The 12,447-nt window shown below is 35.6% G+C and overlaps 2 protein-coding genes across 2 annotated transcripts; one reads left to right on the top strand and one right to left on the bottom strand.

The window, feature by feature from the left end:
• The first annotated feature begins 8,285 nt into the window (after positions 1–8,285).
• On the top strand, positions 8,286–10,218 carry LOC133191348 (uncharacterized). The gene is made up of 2 exons (XM_061327094.1): positions 8,286–8,591; positions 9,161–10,218. The coding sequence occupies exons 1-2, from the start codon at positions 8,462–8,464 to the stop codon at positions 10,006–10,008; spliced, it is 978 nt and encodes a 325-aa protein (XP_061183078.1). The 5' UTR covers positions 8,286–8,461; the 3' UTR covers positions 10,009–10,218.
• Positions 10,219–10,467: 249 nt separating this feature from the next.
• On the bottom strand, positions 10,468–11,235 carry LOC133191612 (putative nuclease HARBI1). Its single transcript, XM_061327359.1, has one exon. It carries the CDS (start codon positions 11,233–11,235, stop codon positions 10,468–10,470), a length of 768 nt encoding a protein of 255 aa, XP_061183343.1.
• Between the last annotated feature and the right edge of the window lie 1,212 nt (positions 11,236–12,447).

Genomic DNA, 12,447 nt, shown 5'->3' with positions numbered 1-12,447 from the left:
AAAAAAGATAATGATACAAGGATATCAACAATCTCTCTTTAAAATCAACATTTCACAAATTGTATGGTTCTATATGTACAATCTGACAAAAGTTGACTGACAATATTAATACAAATTGTTAGACCATTACTTTCATACTGAAACTGTCTACTGATTTTTCCGTTTATTCAATCATGACAAGGACCATATGGTGTCTGGTCGGGTGGGGATGCTTAATCCTCCATAGGACCTGATCACACCTCTGTTTTCGGAGGTACGTGTTGGTTTACGTCATAATTTGTATTATAATGGACCTTTGAGAATGATCACTGTTCGTTATTTTGACATTTCATTGATAAAAACTACTACTAAGTCGGACATTAATTTAACACTGTCTTACAGAAGGTGTTGAAATCCCTCAGAAACTTACATTAAATGGAAACAAATACGTATATTGTAGTGAAACCTGTAATAACTCTCACTTTTTACCTGAAATAATCAAAATGGGAGAGAGGATGTTGTCAATATGTCATCGACTGATGCATGATGTCTTCTTTACAAAAGGTTTTCTATCAATATTTTGCAGTGTGATGCTGAATGACATTGTGATTAATCATCAACTAAAGCAAAAGAATAAGATCAGGATGTCCAACGATAATAAAATATTACTTGAGGTATGAATTTACGAGGATAAGTTAATGATGATGATTGGGCTTTTTCGGGATCTTGAGTTGAATATTTATAGCGAGCGGCGCGAAGCGAGCTCAATAGACTAACGTGTAAGAACTGGGAAAATTCGGAATGAAATCTGTACATACGTCAGGCAAATTTTCTGGTGCAAAATTCCCAGAATTCCTTCGCTACCAGGGTTCCATGCGAAATTCTTACAAAACATACAAAAGACCAAGGATAATTATTCATTACCGAGAGATACGTTTACTTTTCTTTCTTTGCAGAGAGCTTAAAAGAAAAAAAAATAAATACATCTACTCTACAACGTATTTCATTTTTTATTGCACAAGATCTTTAGTCTCGTTCAACCAGACGCTCCGCTGTCTTCGTAAATATTCCGACGTCATGTGACGTCACAGTCTAGACTTTGTCTAGTGCGGTTTGACGTTTGAAGAGGCGGATTAACGTTACAAGTGTAAGCTGCTATAGCTTTTTGATGTTCAACTGCGCTCGCCCCAACGGTCACACCGTAAAACATATTATTTTAAATCAACATTTACTAATTAGGGTAATGTAATTTACAGAGCTGTGGAAAACTGCTGGTCATGCCGGCAAGACCGGCTTAATTTGGACGTGTCCGACATAAATTGGTTAAATGTCGGACAGCATGACCGATGTTGATTTCCCCGTCAGATGAAAAAACGCATAGTGCAATATCATAAAAGTTGTCGTTTCTTATAGTACGCTTTGGTAATCCCCGGATGACTTCCGTACACAATACAATACTCTATTATTCGAGGTGGAAGGCACGCGAGGATCTACGAGTGAAACTGCCTGGTTCTCTGTCTCAACAATAAAGAAACAGAGAACCAGGCAAACTGAATCGCGCTAAACATGGCGTCATGGCCGATAAAGTTTACATCTGGTGCAAAACCAGGACAAGCTCTAAAAAAACAAAGTGACGCGGACAAGACTAACTACGAAAAAAAAAACAGAAGTCTCTGACGAGACCGTAGCTCTACTGGCTTGTACTTATAACAAAGAAAGAGAAAAGTAGCACTTCGACTTCAAATTTTATTGGATTCCGAGTCATATTGGTATTCCGGGTAATAACAAGGCTGATAGTTCTGCAAAAACTGCTCTTCAATATGAAATTGTACCTTTTAAAATTCCTTACACTGATCTTAAGTACTTAGTGAAACTTTACATAAATTCTCTTTGGCAAATATTTTGAGATTTCTGTGATAATAATAAACTGTATACCATACAAAACAAAGTTAATCAATCATCTGACTTTGGCCTGAAACGTCAGGACGAAGTCATTATTTCAAGAATAAGAATTGGGCATTCCAGGTTTACCATTCATATTTACTGAGCGGGGAACAACAACCTGAATGCATATCTTGTGACTGTGCAATAACTATAAACCATATACTGTTAGAATGTTCTGATTTTACGCCTGTTCGAAATAAACTTTTTAATGGTGTTCAAACAATGCATGATCTTTTTGCAAATATAAGTCCTAGTACAATTTTACAATACTTGCAAGAAACTGATTTTTACAATAAGATATAAATGTATATATTTTTATTGGCATATTTGTAATTTTCAATTTAACTGTTTTTATTTTGTATGAGACTTTAACCTTGGCCATAAATTTAAAGTCCGTCGGATGGGACGTAAAACGGTGCCCCGTGTCAAGGATTACAACCCCCTTGGCACGCTAAAGATCGTTTCTCTGGTTTTCAAAAAAGAGTAGGCTCATTGGGGGCCGCCAGAGAAACCCAAAAACTTTCAAAACCGTTTATACAGTATTGAAATTCATACCGCCGAAATATGGCTGAGATATTGCCGACTCGGCGTAAAACAACAATAATCAATCAATCAATCAAACTTTGCAACAGCAATAAATAGAGTAATAACCCTTGGTTTAGTCTCTCTTTGTGGCAAAATTTATTGCAATCAGACTATTGTAGGAAGAGTAACCTTTTAAAAAAAAAAATAAAAGAAATTTTGTTTTTAGTAACCATCGCAACATCATTCATCAAAATAAAAAAAAACTGATAAAGACAATTATGTATCACATTTGCATAACAAGTAACATTGAAATTAAAGCCCAACTATAGAAGGAACAGCATTTTGAATGTATTTCACAGAAATTTGTATTTTTAGTAACCATGGCAACACGTCACCATAATCAGAAACCGATAAAACAGAATTATGTATCTCAATGTAGTCTACTTGTGTGCCAAGTACCTTTGAAATCAGACAAAAATTATAAGAGGAGTAGTACTTTAAAGGAATTTCACAAACAAAATTCTATTTTTAGTAACCATGGCAACAACCGATGCACTAAGTTATGTATCTTAGTGTAATCGACTTGTGTGCCAAGTTATATTGAAATCGGACCAAAACTGTAGGAGGAGTAGCGTTTTAAAGGAATTTCAAAGAAATTTCTGTTTTTAGTAACCATGGCAACACCATTCATCAAAATCAAAAACCGATGCACTAAATAATGTATCTCAATTTAGTCTACTTGTGTGCCAAGTAATATTGAAATCAAATTAAAACTGTAGGAGGAGTAAAATTTTTAAGGAATTTCACAGAAATGTCTATTTTTATTAACCATGGCAACGCCGTTCATCAAAATTAAATACCGATGCAATGAGTTATGTATCTTAGTGTAATCTTTTTGTGTGCCAAGTTATACTGAAATCAAATGAAAACTGTAGGAGGAGTAGCGTTTTAAAGGAATTTCACAGAAATTTCTATTTTTAGTAACCATGGCAACACCGTTCATCAAAATCAAAAACCGATGCACTAAATTATGCATCTTAGTGTAGTCTACTTGTGTGCCAAGTAATATTGAAATCAGACCAAACTGTAGGAGGAGTAGCGTTTTGAAAAATTGTTTACAGACAGACGGACGCCAGACACCTTACTACCACATAAGCTCTTCTGACCCAAAGACCATAAACTGAGAACAGATTTAAGTCAACATTTTGATTTTTATGCCCCTGGATCTAAAGATCCCGGGGGTATATTGTTTTTGTCCTGTCTGCCTGTTTATCTGTCTGTCTGTCTGTTGTCAACTTTAACCTTGCCCATAACTTTTGATTGGTTGGAGCTATGACTTTCATATTTCACATGTGTATTCCTTGTGACAAGACCTTTCTTTGGGTACCATCATATTTGACCTTTTGACCTTAACCTTGGAGTTTGACCCACTTTTGCAAAATTTTATGAGACTTTAACCTTGGCCATAACTTCTGAACAGTTGGTGCTTGGGGTTTCAAACTTCACATGTGTATTCTTTGTGACAAGGCCTTCCTTTGGATACCAACAACTTTGACCTTGACCTTGGAGTTTGACCTACTTTTGAAAAACTTTAACCTTGGCCATAACTTTTGAACGGTTAGAGCTAGGGCTTTCATACTTCACATATGTAATTCTTGTGACAAGACCTTCCTTTGGATACCAACCACTTTGACCTTGACATAGGAGTTTGAACTACTTTCGAAAAACTTTAACCTTGGCCATAACTTTTGAATGGTGGGTGCTAGGGCTTTCATACTTTACATATGTAATCCTTGTGACAGGACCTTCCTTTGGATACCAACAACTTTGACCTTGACCTTGATGTTTTACTTACTTTTAAAAAACTTTAACCTTCGCCATAACTTTTGAACAGTTGCAGCTAGGGCTTTCAAATTAAAACATTTTTTATCTTTTGGCCTGGATTTTGACTTGCATTTGAGAAACTTTAACCTTTGCCATAAGCTGCCATACGGGGGCATCAGTGTTTCACAAACACATCTTGTTTAATATCTTCAGTTTCATTTAACGTTTTAGCTTAAAAATTTTCAATTGTGCAAAACGCTTCAATTCAAACATATGATGAAAATTTTTTTTATAATCAAAATTATTTCAAAAGTTATATTCATTTGAAATCTGACCAGTAGAGCTAAAAACAGAAAAAGAAATTTTGAAGATTGGAAAGATGGAAGAGATTGGTTGAAATTTGACGGAGAAAAAAGTCATGTAACATTTGCATCAAGTATGAGGTAGGCGATTGTAGAGATGTTCGAAAATCTTTAACTGGATCAACAAATTTTCGATACTCAGAAATAATTGACCAAGAAAAATCGCTGTATCATCGTAAGGCAGTTGAACGGTTTTATGCAAACGAGGATGTGCGTGAAAACAAGCAATCTGAGGCACACAGAGCTATAGTGTCAATGAACCAACCTATTCGAAAATCTTTAGAAATGAAGTTCAGAAATATTCACGCCCTTATTAAACAGATTAGGCCAATATAAGACTTTACATGGATTAATGCACTCGATGTCCGAAAAAGATTAGAACACGGTACAACATACAACAATCGTTGGACTGCCACTGCTTTTTTGGAATCTATTACAGTGGATGTATCGACAGATAGTGGAACTGTAGAACAAGAGACCACGTTTATTTGACGCTGTATTTATGGGAAAATACAATCGAAATCCCTTTGCATTGGTGAGTCAAGGTCAACTTGTGCACAGGATTTTGTTGACATTTGTTAAAGAGAAAATTGAAGAAAACCAGTTAGCTGACCATATGAACAAGTTAGTAGGATTTGGATGTGATGGGCCTCAAACATGTTTGGACGTCATAATGGCCTTGTTGAGATTATTACGTCAGGCCAAAACTCTCTCGGACGTTATCGTAATAAGCTCCAAGTAATAAGTAATGACCTCCAGGACACCTCCCATTCAAATGCAAAGGCATCTACTTGTGTCTTCTTCTATCATCACATTTGCTGTTCTTTTGCAGGTGATTTACAATATAAACCTTATAATTTAGATTCCAAAAGTCCTTGATTCAAATTTTAAAGAAAAAATCATGTTATTTAAAGTGTCTATGCTGTAAGTAATCATTCTTTCAAAAACAATATGTATGAAATTATAAGTTCATTAGTGAGATTGTCTCTCACACTCCAAAGACAGGACTTGACTATTGGGGATGCAAAGATAGCAATTGATTTTCTCAAATTGTATGATGCCAAGTAAGTTAAACATTTTCTATTGAATATACAGTAATTAATTTGTTGTACAAAATGTGTACATAAAAAAGAAAAGTTAAAAAATGTAGAAATATACAGCAAATGTAAATTATTTATATTTATTTTATTTAGCAACAGTGACAGGTTGAGGAAAAATATGGAGGAGTATGCAGGGTATCAACTAAAGGGAAATGCCTTCAATGTAGAGACAACAATAGTTATACAAAAAATTTAAAGGATTACGTCTAACGAGTCTATTTATGTAATAATTACAGATTCATTGTAATATTAATCAAATTATTTTAATTTAAGGTTTAAAATTAAGGTTTTAGATTTCACCCACTAGACAGAGGAGAAGGTTTCATTATAGAAGAAACTCTATGAAGAAGTCCATTCCAAATGAAATTGAGAGTGAAAGTGAAGAAGAGAGAGAGAGTCAGAGAGAAAGTGAAGGCAATAGTGATGAAAGAATTGAAGATGAGAGAGTGGGTGATGAAGAGAGAGTGACACAGACTCCGAGTGTGAGCAAGATTTGGATGAAAATGAAGGAATGGTGAGAGAGGTTGTGAGAGAGCTGGAAATTGAGTATGAAAATGCTTATTGAAGGTTGTTATAATTGAATACACTTCTAAAACTTGCAGTTTGTGTTTTATTTCAATTTTTTAATAAATATTTCAATTGTTAACATTCGGGCAGGCTTAATTTCATTCGGACAGGCAAAGTTTGTTGACTTGTCTCTGCGAATGACAGGCTTTCGGAAAAAACGTTCGACAGCTGTGAATTTAGATACATATTTGCAAGGTTCAGTTCTCTTTATGATTAAATGTATTATTTCTCTAATCGTTATTGATTAGGTATGATTTATTTCCTGACGTTGATTTGTTGTGATTGAGCTGGTTTGAACTTATATTAAAAGGATTAGATAAGAAGCTCCTCTCTTTGAGGATGACGTTTACTCACTGGCTTAGTTAACAGAAACGTACAATGACTTAAATAAAAAATTGTACTAAACGAACAAAATAATCATGTAATAAATGAAATTATGGAGATAACGAACAGTATCCAAGCTCAAAAGTCCATTTAACATTACAAAATAGGTGCAGAGCAAACACGGACCTCCAAAACATCAGAGGTGGGATCAACTGCCATGGAGGAGTGAGCATCCCCTGCCGACCGGTCACACCCGCCGTGTGCTCCTTATCATGATCGGGAAATAACGGGAAAATCCGTGAAGTCAAATGTTAACTAACGTCTTTAAATCAAATTGTTAGACTTAATATTTTTACTGAGGCCACCAATAAGGAGATCTACTACATTATTATAGGAGCACCAACTAAGGTCCGTGAGACTGACCTAGATGTATAACAAGATCTTTACTTAAACCATATGTTGAAGAGTTGCTTCCTATAGCGACATGAGTAATAAACAAATCGCCCTCTGGATCTTGTGTACCAACAACCTTCAAAGAGGCCACAATTCGCCCTATTTTGAAGAAAGGGCCTTGATTGCAAAGAACTGAAAAACTATAGGCCAGTTTCCAACCTAACATTCAGTTTAAAAATCTTAGAAAAGGTAGTATTAACAAGACTCAAGCATCATCTGGAAGTGAACAATCTACAGAATCATTACAGTCTGCAGATCGAGCATGTCACTCTACAAAGACGGCACTTCTTCGCCTCCACAATGACATTGTTATCAGCTGCGTTTGACGTCCATGCTTAGACGTCTCAATTTCTCTTTTCGTGGTCATTGGTGGAAGCGCATCAAAAGATCTTGTTTTGCAGATCGGAGTACCACGAGGCTCAGTACTCGGACTAGTAATGTATTGCCTTTTCTCGAAACCTATAGGTAAAATTTGTGCTCATGACATGCTGTTCCACTCCGAAGCAGAGGACACACAGATCTAGTTATAAAATCAAATGAGTAATGGTCCGACTTGAAATGTGCTTGGCTAATGTGAGAAGCTGGATAAACGCAAATTGACTACTAAAATTGAACCATGATAAAACTGAGCTTATTGTTTTTACACCAAAGAGTCAACCCTAAAAGATCTTTTACACACCAAATCGACTTTGATGGCGGTGTTATTTGTGAATCAGATTGCGTTAAATGTTTTTCAGCAAGTCACTAACCACGGAGAACCATATTAGTGCGGTGTCAAAATCATGCATCTTCCATCTACGAAATACCAATCGCATTCGTCCATTCATAACTGAAGATGTCCTTGAATATGGAAATTTGATTTGATTGTGGAAATGTGCTTCTGCATGGAATTCTGGAGACCAATGTCACAGCTACAGAGGATTCAATATACAGCAGCAAGGATTGTTCCCAAAACGCAATCTGGGAACATATTATTTTCACTTGGTTTCTTCTTTTTTTCTGTGTCCTTTTTTATCTGCAAGTGTACATGTCCTCGGTAACTACTTATCCGATTGAGATGAAATCATTTTAGAGTTAAGAGGCATGTTGTGTATATGTGCAGAACGAAGGTCATTCGTGAAAAGCACATTCTTGCGCTTGTGAGGAGTGAAATGAAGTAGCTTTAACTGTCAAACTTTTTTATGAAATGCTTTTTTATAAACAAATAGTGAGTGCGTTCAGAGTACTACCGCTGGTAGACAAAAGTTACCACTGGTAGAATTTCTTACCATTGGTATGCCAATGGTACCAAAGTTTGCCGACAAAATTTACCATAGGTAGATTTTTCTGCAGACGAACTAGAGCTCTGTTTGCAATGGTAACTTTTTTAGTGACGTCACGAAAATGGCGGGTATAGAGTACGTGCTGAAAGCGACAGATTTTTTATCTCAGCTATTTCCATTAAATCTTGTTGTTGCGGGAAAAAATTACCGTATATTAACCAAAGCTACAAATATACAGTTTATATCTGACAGTAAGTATGCACACTTTCTACTCTTTAGTCGTATATGTAACTGTTGACCAATGTACAGATTTCATTCCGAGTTTTCTGTCTTCTTACACGTTAGTCTTGCTGCGCGAGCGGCGCTTCGCACCGCTTGCTGTTATAAATATATATATCGAGGTAAGTTGGAACATTGGGTATTTTTGTGTGTCTGTTTTGTTTGTAGGTCTAGAATATACGACTCGTGTTATACAATTATTTAACCTACTAGTTATCTATTTCAAATACATGTTATTTTTTCTGAAGTACAATACAACAGTTTTGCCTACACACTTTTTAACGAAAAATCTGTCTCAAAAATGTTTAATAGTCTTAACTGTTTTTTTTCTTTACCGGATAGTGACATAAACGATGCAAATACATTCTGTTAATAATAAATTAATAATTTTGAGTATGTTCAGCTTATTGCATTGAGCAAACCAGGGACCTATATACTATATAGGTCCCTGAGCAAACCAAAAACTGATGATGAAAACGTTTTATGACTAATGGAAAATAATTTATTAAAAATAATTTTCTTTTTTTTTTACTAATACTAGATCTTGATGTGGTATCTAAACAGCTAGAAAAGTTGCTTCCACCGGAACCACCCAAGGATCCAATATTCATTGATTGTATTAATGGCCAAATAGTCATTCCACAGGTATTATTTCAAAATGAAGAACCTCAGGAAACTCAAACTAGAAGTGAATGCAGCTCTGCATCCTGTGATGTAATTAGTCAAGCCAGCACCTCAGACAATCCCATCCCACAGAGTCAACCCCAAACTCCTATCTACCAAGATGACAGTGATTGTGAAGATTCAGGTATGAGGAGTTCAAGGTATGAGTGGAAGTTAACCACAACCCGAAAGCTTCTAAATGTTTTAGAGGAAAAGAAAAAAGCTGCACCAGAGTCATTTTCTATTAACAAGAAGATATGGGCCGGGATATCGAAGGAGATATCCAAAACTGAAACTAATTGTCCATCTTCCAATCAGTGTCGAGAAAAGTTCTATACATTAAAAAGAAGTTACAGAAAGTTTTTGTCAGAATGCAAAAAAACTGGAAATAAAACCCCTAAACCATTTCGATATGAAATTGAAATGCAGAGTATTCTTGAGGGGGATCCATCCTTTAAACCATTAGTGTTGCGTAGCTCTTTTGGTATGAGAAAAGATGATGATGAGTCAGATGAAGACACAATTGAACAGGAAGATGATGCAAGCACCAGCAGTGCTTCGAGACCAACCACCCCCATACCTACAGCCAAGACAAAGAAGAGGAAGATTGACGAGATGAAAGAGTATTTTGAGGAGAGAGACAAAAAATTCTTCGAGGTGATGGAAAATATGCAAAACAGCAACAAGGAACTCTTAACCAAACTCATTGAAAAATTAGGCAAATAGGGTACACATTACAAATGTTTTGTCCTCATGCTTTAGAGGTCACATTCTTTTGAGGCCAGATTGTTCAAAAGTTTCACACTGTTGGTGTTTACTCACTTTGATTTATCTTTTTGACAATTGCTTAAGTAAGCTTGTTAGTATCAATTAAGACAGAAGTTGTGTTCTATATTTCTTTTTACTTGTCATTATAATAATGATTATTTTGACCCGCTGGCATTTAATTATAGATATACACTAATGATCTATTTCATGTTTTTTGTTTAAACATTTTAAACTCGATTATTTATTTTTAGCTATACAAAGAAATTGTATAATTATATATGGTTTGTAAAATTAATAAAGTTATGTAAAGAAATGTTTAATGTCCTGAATATCTTCAATGAACATGGGATATTACAATAATATAAAAGTACTTAAGACAATTAACAGTCTATTAATTGTAGAAAATGTTGTTGATATTCATATCAATTGGTTCATCATCTGTTGTCTGGTTTGAATTCCTTGGAGTTGATGACCATCACGGGCAGGTGGCATGTCATAGCAAGCTTCAAATTCATCTGGCACTTCGATAAAGTCTGTGTCTGAAATACATAAGTTATGTAAAACACAAGCGGCAAGAATAGACTCTACTAGGATTTTCATATTGGAGGTCTCAAATCGCAAAAGTCTCCGAAACCGACACTTTAATAAGCCAAATGATCTTTCGATGACTTGTCTGCTACGACTGTGCTCCCTATTAAATTTTCGTTGTAGCTCAGTAAGGTTGCCGCAATTCCGAAAGGGTGTAATAAGCCACTGCAGTAAAGGAAAGGCTGAATCCCCCAATATGACAAAACCAACAGGAATCTTTACATCACTGTTTTGAAACAGATCCGACATACGCAGAACTGTAGCATCATGTGTGCTTCCGGGATTTCCCGTCCAAACATAAGTAAATTCCATATTAGAATTGCAACATGCCAGAAGTACCACTGAATAAAATTTCTTTCTGTTGAAGTAGGCCTGTGGCTGGTGTTTGGGGGCATTGATCGGAATGTGACTGCCATCCAGAGCACCCAAAACATTTTGAAATTGACAGTTTTCTCCAAATTTTTGACATGTTTCATTTAGTTCTGCTTGTGATGTAGGCCATCTAATTACCTCTGCCATAACACTTATCAAGGAGGAGGATACTCTAGTAACACTAGCGTGAAAACTTCCTTTAGATGTACCAAACCGATCAGCCATAGATCGAAAACTCTCAAGGTTTCCTAAGTACCACAAAAACATCAACAGTTCTTTTTCAAGATTAGGGGTAGGACCCTTTTGATTGTTGTAAGCGTAGACAATCTCTGGCAAGTACTTTCAAATGTGTCTCTGGACAAACGGAAATGAGTTTTAAATTCATCCAGTGTATATGAGGGTATAGTTATCTCATAGTAATGACTCACTCTAGCCATTTCCTCCGATGATCTACGCATGCTTTGCAGGAGAAAATAATCTGTAAGGGAGAAGTACTTTACTGTACTAATGAAAGTATTTGTGAATACATCTTTTTGCTGCAAAATGATGCACGAAGCAACAATTATATCTTTGTTTGACATTTTTCTCTAAATAATCAGCCAATGTTAACAATGGTACACCAATGGCACCAATGGTACACCGATGTTGCCATTGGTAACATTGGTGAGTTTCCTACCAACTGTACCCAAAAACCCGTTCAGAGTACATATGTATCCAATGGTACCAACGGTACAAATTGTTACCATTGGCAAACAGGTGATGGTACCACTGGAGATACTCTGAACGCACTCAGTAGTAGTCAAGAGAAGATGACACAGTTGAATTAGCATGAACGCACGCGCAAGTGTGTTGCACTCTGATTGGCTGGGACAACTCTCAGTAACTCTTTTTTTGACAATGTTCTTTGAAATTTGAGTATATGTATAAGGGTATAAGGTATTGGGCGAGGATAATGTTGTGTCATAAAAGTGTATTTTTTAAGGTATAGTGGGTTTTTTTTCCATGTATTTAAGCGAAAATGCACATTTTAACACATACTTTGGGAATTAACTTTCAAAAAATGGAGCGAAGACCCTCTCATATTGAAAATTGTGTTTTTTAGTATGAAGGTATATCATTTTGCCTTCTTTAATGTGTGTATGCAGCTGTTTCATTGACGAATAATTACAATCTTTGTGAGACTGGTGCAGATTGTGGAGATTTTACATAAACTATAGGTTATGTTAAATGAAATATCAAACAAAATTTTGTTATAATTGAGATTAAATTTTTCACTTTCTTACTTTGTCCGCGCCATAAGCATTTTCCTTGCCTTGTTTGCCTATCTTCTCTGTGCACTCACCAAATACACAAGGATTGTCCTAGATCCTTTATATTTATATGATACCTACAAGATAATTATCCTTTATTGTTCAATACCGTGTTCCTTAGAATTAT

Source organism: Saccostrea echinata, unplaced genomic scaffold, assembly GCF_033153115.1.
Source record: "Saccostrea echinata isolate AGI-Se365-2 ecotype Australia unplaced genomic scaffold, CSIRO_AGI_Sech_v1 ptg000023l, whole genome shotgun sequence".
NCBI classification, from domain to species: Eukaryota; Metazoa; Mollusca; class Bivalvia; order Ostreida; family Ostreidae; genus Saccostrea; species Saccostrea echinata.
This window is presented reverse-complemented; position numbering and strand designations above follow the sequence as displayed.